A 17,911-nucleotide genomic window follows, 5' to 3' on the forward strand; every position below is an offset into this window, starting at 1 on the left:
TTCTTTTCCTTGCATTGCCATGTAGAGCCCTGGTATCTCTGGAGCATAGTTGTGACCCTGATCATTTCTGTACCCTTCCACTGGCCTGGTAGTCCCCAGGCACTATTGAGCCTGAGCATTACATTGTATCCAACCTGGTTTGCAGAGCATCTCCAGGAGTGACCCCCTTTCCCGTCACCTGGACCATGAGCAGGGCTGAAATGACCACCCCCACCCCCATCCCCCTCTTCATCTCCCGCCCCCCAATTAATACCTTCATACTATGGGAACTGAAATTGGATATGTTCAACCCAGTGTTTTTTAAATCTTGTTTTCTGATTTTTCTCTTTTGAAGAGCCTGTGAGTGGAGGACTCTATGGTATAGATGACACAGAGCTGATAGGCGCAGAGGACAAGCTGCCTCTTGAAGACAGTCCAGAGATCTCTGCTCTTGATTGCCCTTCCCTCAATAATGCCACTGCCTTCAGTCTCCTGGCAGATGATAGTCAGACGTCAGCCTCTATCTTTGCCAGTCCCACCTCTCCACCTGTCCTTGGAGAGTCTGTCCTGCAAGGTAAGTGAGAGAAGGTAGAAAGAAGGAAATCTTTGGTCTGGGAAAAAGGGAGAAAACAGGATCCACCATTAGGACTTTGGAGTGAGAGATTTATGGCAACACCTTACTTAGATAGTGAATGTGGGACTGAGAAAAACTTGGGCTTCTGCAGTGTGGCTTAATCTCTGTGATCAAAACTTGTGCGAGTTGGGAGTTTGCAGGAAAGAGAAGGAGGCCAGAGACTTTTCTGGGCCCAGGTAGGAGATAATTCTTTACAGTGATAGCAGCAGCTTTACCCTTTCGCCTTCATGAATGGTTGGGGAGGACAGCCAGAGGCCACTTTCCCACCCCTAGGGAAAAGTCCTTGCAGTAACCCTGTTTAGCTTAGTCCAGGTTTGATCAAATAGATTCTCTTATTTCATATGACATAATTTTTCCTTTCCCTTTCTTCATTCCTTTCCCTTTCCCCAGATAACAGCTTTGACCTAAATAATGGTAGTGATACAGAACAGGAAATGGAGACTCAGACTTCAGACTTCCCACCACCCCTGACCCAGCCAGCTTCTGACCAGTCATCCACTATTCGCCTCCATCCAGCAACCTCACCAGCAGTCTCGCCAGCAGCCTCTCCACCAATCTCCTTAGCAGTTTCTCCAGCAGCCTCCCAGGAAATATCTCCAGAAGTTTCCCCAGCAGCCTCCCCAGAAATATCCCCAGTCCTCTCCCCGGCAGCTTTCCCACCAGTCTCTCCAACTTCCTCAGCAGTGCTCCCACCAGTCTCCTCAGAGGTCTCCTTGACAGCCTCCCCGGAGCCCTCCCCCAAAGCATCCCCTGCACATTCCCCAGCAGCTGTCTTCTCAACAGTCTCTCCAGCAAGTAAGGATGTCAGCAGCTATCCTGAGACCACTGCTGATCTGGAAGAGATCACTGGAGGAGCCACTCCTTCTGCAAGTGGTAAGTCTCTAGATTCTGTTCTACCCCTAGCCACTTCCAGGGAAAGGCTTTCAAGTTGGTTTTTGTTTTTGTTTTTAAGCCATACTTGGCAATGCTTGGGCCCACTCGCAGTGATGCTGGGGTAGTGGGGGTTGGGGGTGGGGGATGGGAACCATTTGGTTTCTGGGATTAAATCTGGGCCTCCTGCATGTAACACATGCACTTCCAGCCCTTTGAGCCATCTCTCCAGCCCTAAGGGAAAGTTTTGTCTCTTGTGGCATTTAGCCCTTCACTGTTCTCACTATTTTGAACTCTTGACATGGTGTCCCTTATATTCCCCAGGCGATGGCCTGAGAAGACGCATTGCTACCCCAGAAGAAGTTCGTCTTCCTCTACAACATGGGTAAATGCTCTAGTTTGCTACGTGCATTTACTGTAACAAATTTACTGAGTGATTCTAGAAAGAGGCACATGCCTCATGATCTAGGAATGAATTAGACAAGAATGAATTAAGACAGAATGGTAATAGTTCTTTTGGGGGGAGGACTCTGGGGTTCCAGGGATCGAACCGCCTTACCCACTGTAATAGCTGTACACTGATAGCTGTACTATTCCTATAGTAATAATTTTTCCTGGGTGAGATTCCTGAACTTTCCTTCTTCCTCTCTCTGGGTTGTCCTCCTCTCATCTATTCTTTCCTCATCTTATTGGCTACTCAAGAGGCTTCAGCTAGTTTCATCAACACCAACTGGGGATTCTGGAACTTAGCTATCCAAACTTGCTTAGATGTGATTATAAGATTAAAGAAAATCGGCGCTGGAACGATAGCACAGCGTGTAGGGCATTTGCCTTGCACGCGGCCGACCTGGGTTCAATCCCTGGCATCCCATATGGTCACCCAAGCACTGCCAGGAGTAATTCCTGAGTGCAAAGCCAGGAGTAACCCCTGAGCATTGCTGGGTGTGACCCAAAAAGAAAAAAAAAAGATTAAAGAAAATCTCTTCTGTACTTAGCTGTGAGTGGAGGAGTCACAGTCCCAATTCTTTGGAATTTGTTTGCTTTTTATTTTTATTTTTTAACTTTTTTAATTTAATCACGGTGAGATAAACCATTACAAAGCTGTTTGTGATTAGATTTCAGTCACACAGTATTCCAGCACTCATCCCTCCACCAGTGTACATTTCCCAGCACCAGTGTAGTTGTCTCTTTTGTGTTTGGCCATACCTGGGAGTGCTGGCCAGGGGAGGGTGGCCTACTAGTACAGTGCTAGAGGTTGCTCTCAGCAGTGTGAAGAATCAAAACCTGGTTCCCACGAGCACATGCTCCAGCCCTTTGAACTATCTCCCTAACTTGATATTTGTTAATGCTTTTGGAAAGGTGAAGGCAGGAGCAAGCAATTCATGACCAGAGTGAATAAGCTAGTTTACAACTGGTTCCTTATAGGAAAAATCTACTTTCCTGGTCTTCCTTACCTCCATAGATCACTTGTGATTACCAAGTCTGCTTAAAATTCTGCTTAAAGACCTCGTTTTAGGATACCTAGTTTTAGAATAATCAGCTTTAGGATAATCTGTTTAGGTTGTTTCGAATACAATTCCTTACTAAACCTGGCCTAGCAATCACTTCTTCTTACTCCCTGTCTTTCTTGTTTTATTCTCTTGAGTCTTCATCCTTTATTACTTAAAACACAGTGATTATCTTGACCAGCTTCAGGGAGGAGCTTGTGGAGCTAAGGCCTGCCTTTGCTTTAGCTTGGTTTGATTTGGTTTGGGGGCCCCACCCAGGTGTGCTCAGAGTTTACTCCTGGCTCTGTGCTCAGGGAATCACTTCTGGTAGGCTGGGATTGGGGGGTGGGTGGACTGGGAGTATGATGAGAGACTACATAGATTCTGGGGATTGAACCTGGATTGGCCACATGCAAGATAAGCCCCTTATCTGCTGTATTGTCTTTAAGGCCCCCTGAGGCCTACCTTTTGGCCAGGATTGTGTCTCATGCTGCATTTATATTTGTGGGAAGTTCTGTGAGACAGTTGTGGGGAAGATATCTGCTTAGTGCACTTGTCTCCAGGGTGGCTTGAGAGTGGGTAGGGTGTGACCTGGAGGCAGGGCCCGTGTGCTTTTCTGGCAGGTGGCGGAGAGAGGTGCGCATCAAGAAAGGCAGCCACCGCTGGCAGGGGGAAACCTGGTATTATGGTCCCTGTGGGAAAAGGATGAAACAGTTCCCGGAAGTGATCAAGGTAATGTTAATTTCATGGGTTTTTTTTGTTTTGGTTTGGTTTTTTAGGGGCTTCTCAGAGACCTTTTTTGGAGTCAAGTATAAAAGACTCATTTATATGGTCTCAGGCCTGTTTTGCTGGTGCTGGCCTAAGGCCTGATAGATCTCCCTTAATGTCACTTTACCTCCTTCTAGTACTTGAGCCGCAACGTGGTACACAATGTCCGCCGTGAGCATTTCAGTTTTAGTCCCCGTATGCCTGTTGGAGACTTCTTTGAAGAGAGAGACACCCCAGAGGTACGGAGCCAGTGGTTAAATATTCTTTGGTGCCTGAGACAGGGTTGGTGTACTTGTTATAGCTTCCCTCTTTCGGAATTTAAGGTTATGGGACATTAAAAACTGAGCTTTCTTGGTGACAGTGTCTGCCTTATTACCTTAGGGCTTGCAGTGGGTACAGCTCTCAGCAGAGGAAATCCCGTCCAGGATTCAGGCAATTACTGGAAAACGGGGCCGGCCTCGAAACACTGAGAAGGCCAAGACCAAGGAAGTCCCCAAGGTGAAACGGGGGCGAGGTCGGCCACCCAAGGTCAAAGTCACTGATCTGTTGACTAAGACAGATAGCCGCTTCCTAAAGAAACCGGAGGCCCAAGGTACAGTGGTGTTTCTTATATTGCGATTTTGCTTGCTGTATGAGGTATCCGAAATATTGATGAATTTGCTAATGCCTGGGTTTCCCAGGAGTATGAGTGACTGTATCCAGACAGAATGAATCTAGATCTCCTTCCCCTCCCTGGAAAACGGCAACAGAATTCCAGCATTTCTGTGGTACTTCATGTAAGAAATGTGCTACCACTGGCGAGTTGCTTGGGGATTTTCCTGGCGGAGCTGGGGGGACCTTGTAGTATAGGGATCAAACCTGGGCCTCCTGCATGCAAAATGTATCATCCAACCCAACCCTTTGAGTTATCTCTCGGCTCTCTTTGGTACTCCTTTTTCCGAGGGTGGGTTGGGACCATGTTGTGCTGGGGATTAAAGTGGCAAAAAGGCAAGCCTCTTAGCCCATGTACTGTCTCCTCTGGTTCCCATGTGGTGCTCCTTAACAGTCAATACGGTTTTTGAATTGCTCTCATTAGTGGAACCTTGGGCTGTCCCCAGATATATTTACGTGTCTCCAGAGCGCTTTCAGATCCTTTCTTCTTTCAGCTCCTTACTGGTTTTGGTTGTATAGTTACTGCTCATTACCACCATCTTGGAGGTTCAGAATTCACATGTAGGGGCCCAGCAAGATAGTACAGTGGGTAAGGTGCTTGCCTTGCATGCAGCCAACCTGCATTCATCCCTGGTACTCCTTATAGTCTTATGGAGCCCCACCAGGAGTGGTCCCTAAGTGTAGAATAAAGAGTAAGTTCTGAGCACTGCTGGTTGTGGCCCAATAACAAAATAAAGCAAATAATTCACATTTCTGCCCACATGCTAGGGGCCAAAGAGGAATATCGCCTTTTAACCCTCACCTTCAGGAAATTCATCACATCCTGAAACGTGTCATTTATCCTGATAAAGGTTTGAAAGACTTTGGGAGCCTTCTGACTCCTATTTGGAGTTGGATTCTGCCATATTTTCACAAAGACATGGGCAAGTCACTTAGATTTCTTTTTTTTAAGTGTCTTGATTTACAGTACTGTTGATGGTAGGGTTTCAAAAAAGATTATAACCCCACACCCTCCACCAGAGTGTCTGCTTCCTCCATCACCATCTGAGTTCCCTCCCAGCTAGCCCCTTACTGCACCCTGTGGTGGTTTTGTTTTTTGGGCTGCACCTGGCAGTGCTTCGGGCTTTCTCCTGACTGTACTCAGGGATCACACCTGGTGGTGATCAGGAGACCATATGGGGTATAGGAATTGAACCTCTCTGCTGTGTGCAATACAAGTGCTCTACCCATTATACTATCTCTTCAGCCCTACTTTTGTTTTTTTAACAAAACTATAGTAGTTCATCTGCAGATGAAAATGTTCTCATTTTAAATGGTTACCATACAGATAGGAGTGATATGAGTAGTGTGTTTCTATGCCAGAGTAGAACAAAAAACTCATATCAGAAAGTTTAGCTCTAAAGCACTGTTATTTGCATCAATATTCAGTCTTCCTAAAGGGACACATTTAAATTTGTTTGGTCTACACAACTGTGCTCAAGCTTATTCCTGACTCTGCTCAGGGATCATTCCTGGTGGTGCTCAGGGGACCATATGGGCTGCCCGGAATCAAATCCACTTCCTCCACATGCAAAGCAAGCAACTTAACCTGCTGTGCACTATTTTCTCCAATCAGTTTATCTTTTTTTTAAGTTTCTGGGCCATACCTGGCGTTGCTCAGGGTTTACTTCTGGCTCTGTACTCGGGACCATACTGGGTGCTGAGGATTGAACCTGAGGCATGCAAGGCAAATGCCCTATCCACTGTACTATTGCTCTGGCCCCTGAATTTCATAGCAGTGGAGCAAGACTCGGTTGCCAAGCATCAGTGTTAATCTATGCTACACTAAAGGTTGATGTCCTTGTCAGGTAGCCAGGAGAGAGGAGCAGGTAATAAGATGAGTCTGTCATTTCAACTTCTAGGATCCCTTCTAATGCAGTCCAGTCCTCCTGGATAGGACATGCTGTTTATATTTTTTTGTACTACCTATAGGAGATGTCTTTCACATTTCACAACCCCAAACACAACTTTTTTTAAGGGGAATGGGTTTTGGGCCACACTTGGCAGTGCTCATAACTAACTCCTGGCTCAGCACTCAGGGATCATATGGGGTGCTAGGGATTGAACCCAGGTAGGCTGCATGTGGCAAGTGCCCTACCTGCTGTACTATCACTCAGGCTTCTCGCAACACACATTTTTGTTGGTTTTGGGGCCACACAATAAAGTCTCAGGGACTGTTACTGGCTCACTGCTCAGAGTAACCCCTTGGTGATGCTTGGGGGACCATAAGTGGGTGCTAGGGATCAAATTGAAGTTCTAGGGAAGACAAGTTACTCTATGAGTGGTAGTTTCATTTCCCCCAGTCACCACCAGCAACCTCCCCCCCCAAAAAAGAAAAATTCTGTATATTTAATTTTTTTGTTTGGGACCAGAGAGATAGTACAGTAGATAAGCTCTTCCAATTTTTTCAGGGGTAGGGAGAGGCTGGTCTAGATTCCTTAGTGGAGTTGCCTAGAAAGCCAGCTTTGTGGCAGGTACCTGTGTGCAGAGCTTGATCTCTGCACCATTCTTTTTTCTTTCTGTTCTCACAGAAACACTGAATGAGGAGGACAAATCAAAGATAAGTAAAATCAAGAAGAAGATAAAGCAGAAGGTACAACGGGGAGAATGTCAGACTACTACTATTCAAGGGCAGGTGAGGGACATCAAATTACAGAGTGGGTCAACTTTTCCTGCAACCTACTCCATCATTTTTTGTCCTTCTTTCAAATCTGCTATCCCTATTCTGGCATCGCACCTGGAATTATTGGGGGCTTGATTTAGAGATCTGGGCTTCAAAAATAATGTGGGCATCTCCCGGGTGAGAGAATTGATCCATTGCCAACACCTCATCCCATCTCTCACCTTCCCTTCCCAGCACCCTTGTCTGTTTTTAATCCTAGCCCAAGCAGAGATACTTTCAGAGTTTGAGGAGAAATGACTTCCCTTATGGTTTACAGGCCAGAAACAAACGGAAACAAGAGAACAAGAACTTAAAGCAGAAAGAAGCTAAGAAGAAGTCCAAGGTAGGTGCATACAAAAACAAGAATAACTTCGAAGTTACCAATCAGATTTTGCAAGATGTGAATGGTGGTCTTGTTTTATAAATAGGGGTTTGGGACTTGCTGCTTTCGGGACTGAGACGGGAAGGGTGAGAAGCAGGAAAGGGTCACTCACTGTCACTGTCATCCCGTTGCTAATCGATTCGTTCAAGAGGGCACCAGTAACGTCTCTCATTGAGAGACTTATTGTTACTGTGTTTGGCATATCCAATACGCACGGGTAGCTTGCCGGGCTCTCCGAGAGGGGCAGAGGAATCGAACTCGGGTCGGCCACATGAAAGGCCCAACCGCTGTGCTATAGCTCCCAGGAAAGGGTAGTGAATAGAATCTTTATGACACTCTTGCTATCCCTCTCTGTTGGGTTGTATAGGCTGAGAAGGAGAAGGTAAAAACAAAACAAGAAAAACTGAAGGAAAAAGTTAAGAAGGAGAAGAAAGAGAAGGTAAAAATGAAGGAAAAGGAGGAGACACCCAAAGCCAAGGCTGTCTGTAAAGCAGATAAAACCCTGGCCACCCAGAGGCGCTTGGAGGAGCGGCAGAGGCAGCAGATGATCCTGGAGGAGATGAAGAAACCCACAGAGGACATGTGTCTCACTGACCACCAGGTAGTGAGGGGAGGGAAACGGAACCAAGGGCCTGCTGGGCCCTGCTGGGCCAGTTTTAGGGCCTCTCAGAAGGATTATAGCCTTCTGAACATAACCCCTTATCATGTCCCCTCCCCAACCATCTCCCCCATCCAAACCCCATGCCCTCACCTCCCAACCCCTAATGGTTTTTATTCTTCCAGCCCCTGCCTGAGTTCTCACACATCCCTGGTCTGATCCTGCCCAGTGGGACCTTCTCAGACTGTTTGACCATTATAGAGTTCCTGCATAGCTTCGGCAAGGTGCTGGGCTTTGACCCGGCCAAAGATGTGCCCAGCCTAGGGGTCCTACAGGAGGGACTCCTGTGTCAAGGTGACAGCTTGGGAGAGGTGCAAGACCTGCTCGTGCGGCTTCTGAAGGCTGCGCTGTATGACCCTGGCTTGCCCTCCTACTGTCAGGTGAGCTGCTTTCCTAGGCAGTGGGGGGGCTGGGCCAGTGTTGTGTCTAACCCTCACTCCCAGTTTTTCTTTTTTTCCTTGCTTTGTGAGGCACACCCAGGGATGCTCAGGGATTAATCCTGGCTTTGCACTCAGGAATTACTGGTGCTGGGGGGAACCATATGGGATGCTGGGGATCGAACTCTGGCCTTGCCATATGCAAGGCAAATGCCCTACCCACTGTACTATTGCTCCAGCCCTCCCAGTTTTTCTTAAGTCAAACACAGCCCCTCCCTAAGGTGATCAGACAAGGAGAGGGAGATGGTTTATTCCTTTTCCTTTTATCCTTGTTTCTTTCTTTCCTGGCCTTTCCTCTGTTTACACACACGCACTGCCTTTGTCTTGTGCTAGCAGTTTTACTTTTTCTGGCTTTGTGCTTGAGGACTGCTCCCAGTAGCACTGGGGCACCATATGCTGGGGATTGAAACCTGGGCCTCCTGCCTGCAGAGCATGCGCTCAGCTCATTGAGCTCTTTCTGGCCCCAACAACTTGATTCTTTCTTACTGTAGTTTAAGGGGGGTAGCATGGGGGGGGCGGCTCTTATTTTACTTATCCTCGTAGTTCTATTATATTTTCTACTGTAGTTTACCCAGCTTGTGTTCTCTTTGTTTTTGAACATACATTATTTAGTCCTTAAAGATCCTGGGGGAGAAGATCTCGGAGATACCACTGACAAGAGACAACGTGTCTGAGATCCTGCGCTGCTTCCTCATGGCGTATGGAGCGGAGCCGGCCCTCTGTGACAGCCTGCGCACTCAACCTTTCCAGGCCCAGCCACCACAACAGAAGGCCGCAGTGCTGGCCTTCCTTGTACATGAGCTTAATGGCTCCAGCCTCATCATCAAGTGAGGGGCCAGGGTGATGGTGGTTATTGTCTGCCTTGCTCAGAGTGGATGTTGGGAGGCCTTAGCTATCTCAAACTGGGAACTGTGTCTGCTGCCCTGCTCTGGGGATGCACCAGTGGCTGGGGATTGAATTTCATTGCCTTCACTGGGAGAACTTAAGCCGCCTTCTGTTCACATAATCTAGGCTCTAAGCTGAAGTTCCCTGTTCAGCTGCAGCCCTTTTCCCTTAAGCCTTCCCCCCCTTTTTTTAAAATATATGTGCTGCCATTTCGACCTCAAAAATCTCATTCCCTGTCCCACTACAGTGAGATTGACAAGACTCTGGAGAGTATGTCCAGCTACAGGAAAAACAAGTGGATTGTTGAAGGCCGGCTCCGGAGGTAGGGCCTCCGGGACAGAGGGTAGGCCCAGAGAAAGGAGACAAGGGGAAAGGGGGTAATATAGCCAAGAATTTTGCCTGAAACTCAAGCCCTTAATCCTTCCTGGGTGTTGAGCTCTTTCCCAGGGCTTTAGATGGCTTAGAGAATAGGGGTTCAGTCTGGCAGCATCCTGTTCCTCATCATAGTTTCCTCCATCATTGTCTAATTCAAGACTAAAAACTGCTCTGGCGAAGAGAACTGGGCGGCCTGAGGTAGAGATGCAAGGGCCAGAGGAAGGCCTGGGACGGAGGCGCAGCTCTCGGATCATGGAGGAGACCAGTGGCATGGAAGAGGAGGAAGAAGAGGAGGCCACAGCTGCTCTCCATAGCCGTAGGGGTCGAAGAGATGGAGAGGTATAAGTTCCCTGACCAGGGAAAGAGGGAGTTGGAGAATAGATCATTTCTTTCTTGAAGGTGATAATTCTTTTTCTTTGCATATGCTTATTTCTTCAGATTGATGCCACAACATCTAGCATCCCAGAGCTAGAGCGCCAAATAGAAAAACTCAGCAAGGTACTTCTTATTTGCAGACGTCTAGGAGTGGGCCATGAGGGCTGGGCAAGATGTGTTTACCTGTTGAGTTAGGCCCACATGATCACTTTTACGGGGAGAGGCTGAGGGCCAGCCACACCCTTCCTTATCCTGAATGAAATCAACACTGTCACTCTGGAAGTGTGTTTTTTATTCACTTCCCCCCCCCCCTTTTTTTTTTTTGCTTACTCAGCGGCAGCTCTTCTTTCGCAAAAAGCTGCTTCACTCATCCCAAATGCTTCGCGCAGTCTCCTTGGGTCAGGACCGCTACAGACGTCGCTACTGGGTGTTGCCTTGTTTGGCTGGTATTTTTGTGGAAGGAACAGAGGGAGGTTCAGGTAGGTGTGTTGTGGGAGCCTGAATTGAGTCCTCTATAACTTTTGTTAAACAGTTCCTCCTCTGCTTAGTTATTCTTAGCTTCTTTCATTAGAAAAGAACGTATATTGGGGTTGGAGCCATAGTACAGTGGATATGTGCGTTTACCTTCCATGCGTGGACCCTGGTATGATCTCCAGCACCACATGTAATTCCCCCAAGCCCTGCCAAGAGTGATCCCTGAGTGCAGAGCCAGGAGTAAACCCTGAGCTGGCCAGGTATGGCCCCCACCTCCCCCCCAAAAAGAGTATAGCTGCCTGGTGAACCAGCTCAGTGGCTGAGGATATGCTTTGCATGTGGAAAACCTGGGTTTGATCCCTACCACCATATCGTCCTTGGAGCATTAGGCAGGAGCGATTCCCAAGCACAGTCCAGAATAGCCCCAAAACCTCCCCAGAGAAAAGGATTCACCAACTGTGTGCTTCAGTTTCTTCATTTGTAGAACTGAGAATTGAGCTAATGATAGTTTTTGTACTTCATAGAACTACTCAGAGGATTAAAAATAAGTTAATGTTCTGAATAGTGCTTAACATGTAGTTCTCAGTAAGTTACATATCTTATTATCTGTTCACTAGCAGAACAGTATTTCTTTTCCTAGATACTTTGTTCATTGGCATTAGCCTGACATTAACCAGTGGTATCTCAAAAACAGTGGTGATTAAGTCCAAGAGAAAAAGCAAGGAGTATGCAGTTTCCTGTCTATACACCTTTGTTTCTTTTGTACTTACCAGTTTGCATTTTTTGGTAATTGTTTTGGTGCCATGGTGGTGCTCAGTGGACCACATAGGGTGCTGGGGATCAACCCGGGTCGGACATATGCAAGGTTCTCCCTGCTGTACTATCGCTCTGATTCTCAGTATGTGTCATAATCAAGCTTTTCACTCTCTTTGCAGTTCCCGACAATGTGATAAAGCAGGATCCTGACTCCTTAAAAGCGGCAGCCCATCCAGCACCTCACCCCGCCGCCTCCTTGAAGAAGAAGGAATTAGCTGGTTCCAGCACTTGTGCCACTTCTCCTGCCCGGGCACGAGGCCGACCTCGGAAAACTAAACCTGGGTCTCTGCAACCTAGGCACCTTAAATCCCCTGCTAAGGATCAGGGTTCAGAGCAGCCCCAGCCCCAGCCAGAGACTCAGCCCCACTCTCCGCTTCAGGCTTATCCCCAGCCCCAGCCTCAGCCCCAGCTTCAATCCCAGCCTCAGCCTCAGTCCCAGCCTCAGCTTCAATCCCAGCCCCAGCTTCAATCCCAGACCCAGTCCCAGTCTCAGCTTCAATCCCAGACCCAGTCCCAGTCCCAGACCCAGCCCCAGCCTCAGCCTCAGACCCAGCCCCAGCCCCAGCCCCAGCTTCAGCCCCAAGGGTTCTTGGAACTAGAAGGTTCCCCTTTGTCTCTGGGTCAGAGCCAGCATGACCTCAGCCAGTCAGCCTTCTTGTCTTGGCTGAGCCAGACTCAGAACCACGGTTCCCTGTTGAGCAGCTCAGTCCTCACACCTGATAGTAGCCCCGGAAAACTGGACCCAATCCCATCACAGCCACTGGAGGAGCCAGAGCCTGATGAGACAGAGTCCAGCCCTGATGCTCCAGCGTCCTGGTTCAGCTTCTCAGCCCACACGCCCTGCAATGCTGCCCCCACACCGCCTCCTGCAGTTTCAGAGGACCAGACTACTCCTTCTCCTCAGCTGTCAGCCTCTTCCAAGCCAGTAAGCGGCCACACTAAGTGCCCTTGATTCCTGGGCTGGGTTGTGACTATCGTTGGAGAACTGGAAAGGCCATTAGGATCCTGTGAACACAAACTACCCCTTATCCCTTTGGCACACGCCTTCATCTCATGCACAGGTGAATAGTGCTACAAATCCCTGTTCTCCATTGCAGCTGTCTTCTACTCCCTTGTCTGGGGTGGCCACAAAGAGGCGAGCAGGAGAGCCTGGAGAAACACTGCAGAGTTCCACCGGAATGGGACAGCCAAAACGGAGAGGGAGACCCCCTAGCAAGTTCTTCAAACAGATGGAGCAGCGTTACCTAACCCAACTGACTGCCCAGCCTGTCCCCCCTGGTGAGTGACCTTGGGGTGAGCTGGGGCAAGAAGATAGGTAGGGCAGCATTAAGGAATCTTAGCTGGGCCCCACTCCCCAACCCACATACAAAATCTTTGTAGAGATGCGCTCGGGCTGGTGGTGGATCCGAGATCCTGAGACGTTGGAGGCCATGCTCAAGGCCCTGCACCCCCGAGGCATTCGGGAGAAGGCACTTCACAAACACCTAAACAAGCACAGGGACTTCTTACAGGAAGTCTGCCTACGCCCCTCCACTGGTAAGCTTGCTGCACTGCCTCCAGGCTGAGTGAGGCCCCCGGGTAAATGAGGACCTGCAACTGTGGACAGAGCGCTGAAGAGTCTCTCTCTTTGCTTTTGCAGACCCCATCTTTGAGCCCAGTCAACTACGTGTCTTTCAAGAAGGGATTATGAGCTGGTCCCCCAAAGAGAAGACTTACGAGACAGATCTGGCTGTGCTGCAGTGGGTTGAGGAACTGGAACAGCGGGTTATCCAGTCTGACCTACAGATTCGGGTACATAAGGGCTGTGGAGGACGTTAACTGCTTGTGCTCTATTAGAAAATACTCTGGGTCTCCATTTTACAATAGCTCCCAAGGTCTAGTGGTCATTTTTTATTACTTTAATTGCTGTGGGGAGGGTGGACCATACCCAGAGGTGGTCAGTGAAACCGTTTCTGGCTTTGTGCTCTCAGTGACCCTTGGTGGTGCTCAGGAAACATAAATGGCTCCTGGGGTTGAAACAGGGTCACTACTGCTGCAGCCCCAGGCAGGGAAAGTACCTCACTTACCCATATCATGTATTTCTATATTGAGGGGTTTTGTTTTTGTTTTTTATGGTAGTGGTGGGGCGCACTTTTACCTGCCACTGTGTTCAGGGGCCGTGTGGTATCAGGAATCAAACCTGGAGGTCCCACATGCAAAGCTTTACCTCCAGCCTTTTTAGCCATTTCCCCAACCCACAATGAGGAATTTTCTTTCTGTTGGACCTGTAGGGTTGGACATGCCCTAGCCCAGACTCTACTCGTGAAGATTTGTCCTACTGTGAGCATCTGTCCGACTCGCAAGAGGATCTCACCTGGCGAGGTCGAGGCCGAGAAGGTCTGGCACCCCAGCGGAAAGCCACAAACCCTCTAGACTTGGCTGTGATGAGGTTGGCTGCTCTAGAGCAGAACGTGGAGCGGCGATACCTGCGGGAGCCCCTGTGGCCTGCACACGAGGTGGTGTTGGAGAAGGCCCTGCTCAGCGCGCCCAATAGCGCCCCCCAGTGCACCACCTCAGAAATGTAAGTGCGCCCCACCTCCCGCCTCGCTCGTCTCCAGGAGTTAGAGGGATCGTGCTGCTCACTCACAGATCACCACTTTCTCTGTCCAGATCATATGAGATTACCCCTCGGATTCGGGCCTGGCGCCAGACCCTGGAGCGGTGCAGGAGTGCAGCCCAGGTGTGCCTGTGCCTGAGCCAGCTGGAGAGATCCATTGCCTGGGAGAAGTCCGTCAACAAAGTGGTCAGTAGGCAGAGCCAGCTTGGGGTGGGGCCCTAAGCTGTTGGTGCCGGAGGGTTAACTGTTCACCTCACAATCTTGCTCCAGACCTGTCTAGTCTGCCGGAAGGGTGACAATGACGAGTTTCTTCTGCTTTGTGATGGATGTGACCGTGGCTGCCATATTTACTGCCATCGACCCAAGATGGAGGTGGTCCCAGAAGGAGATTGGTTCTGTGCTGTCTGTTTGGCCCAGGTGAAGCTTCTGTTGTCTAAATCCCACTCCTAGTTTACGCATCATTTACCCCCAGTCCCACAGACTCCCTTCTCACCCTCCCTTGGTCTCTCCTTGAAAGGCGTGCCAGAACACATTGAAACTGCGTTCTTAGCTGGAGAGATAGTACAGGATTAAGGCGCTTGCCTTGGATGCAGCCAACCCTGGTTTTATCCCTGGCACCAAATAGAGTACCCCCTCCAGTACCACAGAAGTGATTCCTGAGCACATCAGCAGTAGTAAGCCCTGAGTGCAGCTGTGTGTGATCACCCCGCACGAAGGGTCAGGTGGGGAAGACTTGGGGTCTTGTTTAGACAGATTACAGGATTTGACTCTGTTTTTTGGTTTGGTTTAGGGGTACCTGGCAATGTCAGGGGTTACTTCTGGCTTTGCAGTCAGCAATCACTCCTGGCGGTGCTTGGTGAGAACCATATGGGATGCCAGGGATCAAGCTTGGGTTGACCATATGTAAGACAAGCGCCCTTCTTGCTGAACTGTCGCGTTAGTCGCCATCGACAGGTCACAAATTCTTAGTCTAAGTTGCTTTCTCCTATGAAGTTGGATTGAGTAAATTCTCATGCTATGTGTGAAAGTAACGTGAGGAGACAGTCGCACTTGGGCAGGGATTGTCATCAGCTGAAGGGCAAGCAGAGTGTGTTTTGTGGCTGAGCCCTTTTCTCTTCTCCTCAGCATGTAGAGGGAGAATTCATCCAGAAACCTGGTTTCCCAAAGCGAGGCCAGAAGCGGAAAAGCAGCTACATGCTGAGCTTCCCAGAGGGCGATGGCCGCCGACGCCGAGTACTATCAAGGGGCCGAGAAAGCCCAGCAGTGCCTCGGTACTCAGAGGAAGGGCTCTCCCCCTCCAAGCGGCGGCGACTTTCCATGCGAAACCACCACAGTGATCTCACATTCTGCGAGTGAGTCGAATGCTGGGGACAGCTGGCTCTGCCCCTGCCAGGTGCCTGGCTGGGAGCTCCCGGAGATGCAGCAGTCCCTCCTTCTCGCACTGTAGGATCATCTTGATGGAGATGGAGTCCCACGATGCGGCCTGGCCTTTCCTGGAGCCTGTTAACCCACGGTTGGTGAGCGGCTACCGGCGGATCATCAAGAACCCCATGGATTTTTCCACCATGCGAGAGAGGCTGCTCCGGGGAGGGTAGGTGGTCGTCTGTGCCTGTCCCGGCTCTTTTGTTACTGTTCGACACTCCTGCCCAACTCACGGCTCTGCCTCCACCCCTGCCCAGGTACACGACTTCAGAGGAGTTTGCAGCAGATGCGCTCTTGGTCTTTGACAACTGCCAGACCTTCAATGAAGACGATTCTGAAGTGGGCAAGGCTGGGCACATCATGCGCCGCTTCTTTGAGAGCCGCTGGGAGGAATTTTATCAGGGAAAACAGGCCAATCTGTGAGGCGAGGGAGATGGGGGAGTCCCTTGTGGCATTTCCCCCCCCACCCCGAAACGAAACAACCTGCCATTCTCACCCTGCTGATGCTGCCCTGGGTCCAAACTCAAGTCAGAGATAGAACCCGCGGCAGCGCCCTCCATCTTACCCCTCTATCCCTTCTCCCTTTCCTCCTCTGGCCCCTCAAATAAGAGGGGCAGAGATGAGGTCCTTCTGGACTGAAAGCCAAAAAAAAGAAAGAAAAAATAATTTTTCCTTTCTGTTTTTATTTTCTAATTAAAAAATGAGGAGGAAAGAGGTCCCTACTTCCTCCTCCCAGCTCCCTCTCCTTCCCTGTACGCGCCCCGGCAGCCTGGGGCTATTTAACAATAGCAATAGTTCTAGTGAATGTGTGAAACCGAGAAACACTCTGTACTGTGTGTGGACCCGCAGTGACGGCCAGTAAAGTGGACTTAACTCCCAAGTGTGTCGAGCCGGACACCGGGCCCTGAACATGCTGCTTCCATGTTCAGTTCCTCCCTGCTTCTCACTTTCTTTCCATTTTTCTTCACACCCCCTCTTTGTTCAGATTTTCTCTCATCCAATAATGTAAAACTATCGTGTACGGGTTTCTCCATACTTTTTTTTTTCTTTGTCCGAATCATTTTTCCCTTCGGGGGAAAAAGTGTTCAGAGGTCCCTGTCTTTGTCTTTGTCCTCATCTTCCAATAGCTATGCCCTGTATAATGTTCGATACTCCTCACGTGCTGAGTTTCTAGCCTTTTCTGAAACTCAGCAGCTGGGGGGGACAGGGCAGGGCAGGCACCCAGGGCCTGCCAGCCTCCTTCCCCATCTCTTACCCGAACTTCCCTCTTGGGAACTCCTCAGGGACAACTACTGCTGAGTTTGGGCAACCCCCAAGATGGAGACCAGGTAGCAATCGACTGGCCTCAGAGAGAGAGGCGTGTGTGTTATGTGGCATTGTGTTGTGTGGGGTGTGTGTGTGTGTGTGTGTGTGTGTATGTATGTTTGTTTGTATGTGTGTGTGTATGTGTGTGTGTGAGAGAGAGAGCGCGCAAGAGAGAGAGTGCTGCGAATGGGTCTGTTTGATGGCATCCGTTCCATTCCCCCCAGTATTTGTTTTTAGCCCCACCTTTTCTGTTGTTTTGAACCACCACTTGTTGTCTTGGGAAGCCACAGGAACAGTTTTTTCTGGGTACAAGTCTTGTCTCCTCTCTCTCCCAGTCATTTCTGTTCCAGCCTCTTCAAACTGTGCAATCTTTCAGCAGGAACTCCCTCTCCTTTCAGCAGCTTGGCGCGCTGAGCTTCCACAGGGAGAGGGATAGAACTGGATCTTCTCCTCATCCCATGAGCTTCTGTGGGTTTAGTTGTGCTTTCCTTCCCTTCCCTACTCCATCCCCAGGCCCCTTCCCCAGCAGCAGACTCCAGAGCACAAGAGAGAGGAGGGAGGAAGGGTTCTGGGTCCACCACTGCCCTACATAAGACTGTCCAAATTCAGCCCCAACATGTGAGAGGAAAGCTGCTAACTCCCAGCTATAGCCATGGGCCCCAGGCCCCCTGCTTTCCTGCTCAGCAGAGCCCCTCCCATCAGAGATACGGGTACTTGCACTGGGGAGGTGGCTGCTGGCTGGCCCAAGCAGAGAGCTGAGGTGTCCACGCAACGTGCCATTGGTGGGGGAGGGGGTGCCAGGCAAGATGCGCATTCCCTTGTACTTCTGGCAGCACTGAATAGCCACTGAAGGGGGTGGGGGGGCAGTGTAGGTCCTGGGGCAGCCCCTGTTTTGATTCCTTTATGCCCCTTTCCCCCATAGCCTATTTCTAAAGTCGCCTTTTCTGTCAGAAAAACCTCAAAACTTTTAATTTTATTTGAAATTTTTTTTTGCTTTTAAGAGGTGGATTGAAGAATATTTGAATTGACTTTATATTATGCATAAATATTTATATTTTATCTAAATAACTGCGCTGTAACAAACTTTGTGTTAGTC

The 17,911-nt window shown here is 49.4% G+C and overlaps 1 protein-coding gene across 6 annotated transcripts in view; it reads left to right on the forward strand.

Annotated features, from left to right (window-relative positions):
* The window catches only part of BAZ2A (bromodomain adjacent to zinc finger domain 2A), a 40,360-nt gene extending 23,392 nt beyond the window's left edge, over nt 1-16,968 (forward strand). For 5 of the 6 annotated variants that reach the window (XM_055126051.1, XM_055126050.1, XM_055126055.1 and 2 more), the window contains 25 exons: nt 335-553; nt 1,004-1,486; nt 1,808-1,868; nt 3,594-3,702; nt 3,876-3,977; nt 4,120-4,330; nt 6,960-7,063; nt 7,368-7,433; nt 7,840-8,073; nt 8,256-8,510; nt 9,180-9,394; nt 9,700-9,774; nt 9,986-10,166; nt 10,266-10,325; nt 10,537-10,681; nt 11,612-12,417; nt 12,590-12,770; nt 12,873-13,028; nt 13,132-13,283; nt 13,763-14,052; nt 14,142-14,274; nt 14,359-14,505; nt 15,214-15,440; nt 15,536-15,679; nt 15,768-16,968. In XM_055126051.1, the coding sequence (XP_054982026.1) occupies nt 335-553; nt 1,004-1,486; nt 1,808-1,868; nt 3,594-3,702; nt 3,876-3,977; nt 4,120-4,330; nt 6,960-7,063; nt 7,368-7,433; nt 7,840-8,073; nt 8,256-8,510; nt 9,180-9,394; nt 9,700-9,774; nt 9,986-10,166; nt 10,266-10,325; nt 10,537-10,681; nt 11,612-12,417; nt 12,590-12,770; nt 12,873-13,028; nt 13,132-13,283; nt 13,763-14,052; nt 14,142-14,274; nt 14,359-14,505; nt 15,214-15,440; nt 15,536-15,679; nt 15,768-15,933 (4,922 nt within the window). In that variant the 3' untranslated portion in view covers nt 15,934-16,968. The remainder of the gene's footprint in view (nt 1-334; nt 554-1,003; nt 1,487-1,807; nt 1,869-3,593; nt 3,703-3,875; nt 3,978-4,119; nt 4,331-6,959; nt 7,064-7,367; nt 7,434-7,839; nt 8,074-8,255; nt 8,511-9,179; nt 9,395-9,699; nt 9,775-9,985; nt 10,167-10,265; nt 10,326-10,536; nt 10,682-11,611; nt 12,418-12,589; nt 12,771-12,872; nt 13,029-13,131; nt 13,284-13,762; nt 14,053-14,141; nt 14,275-14,358; nt 14,506-15,213; nt 15,441-15,535; nt 15,680-15,767) is intronic. The other variant, XM_055126054.1, reaches the window with a different exon arrangement.
* The last annotated feature ends 943 nt before the right edge of the window (nt 16,969-17,911 follow it).

Source organism: Sorex araneus, chromosome 2 (genome assembly GCF_027595985.1).
Source record: "Sorex araneus isolate mSorAra2 chromosome 2, mSorAra2.pri, whole genome shotgun sequence".
Lineage (NCBI taxonomy): Eukaryota > Metazoa > Chordata > Mammalia > Eulipotyphla > Soricidae > Sorex > Sorex araneus.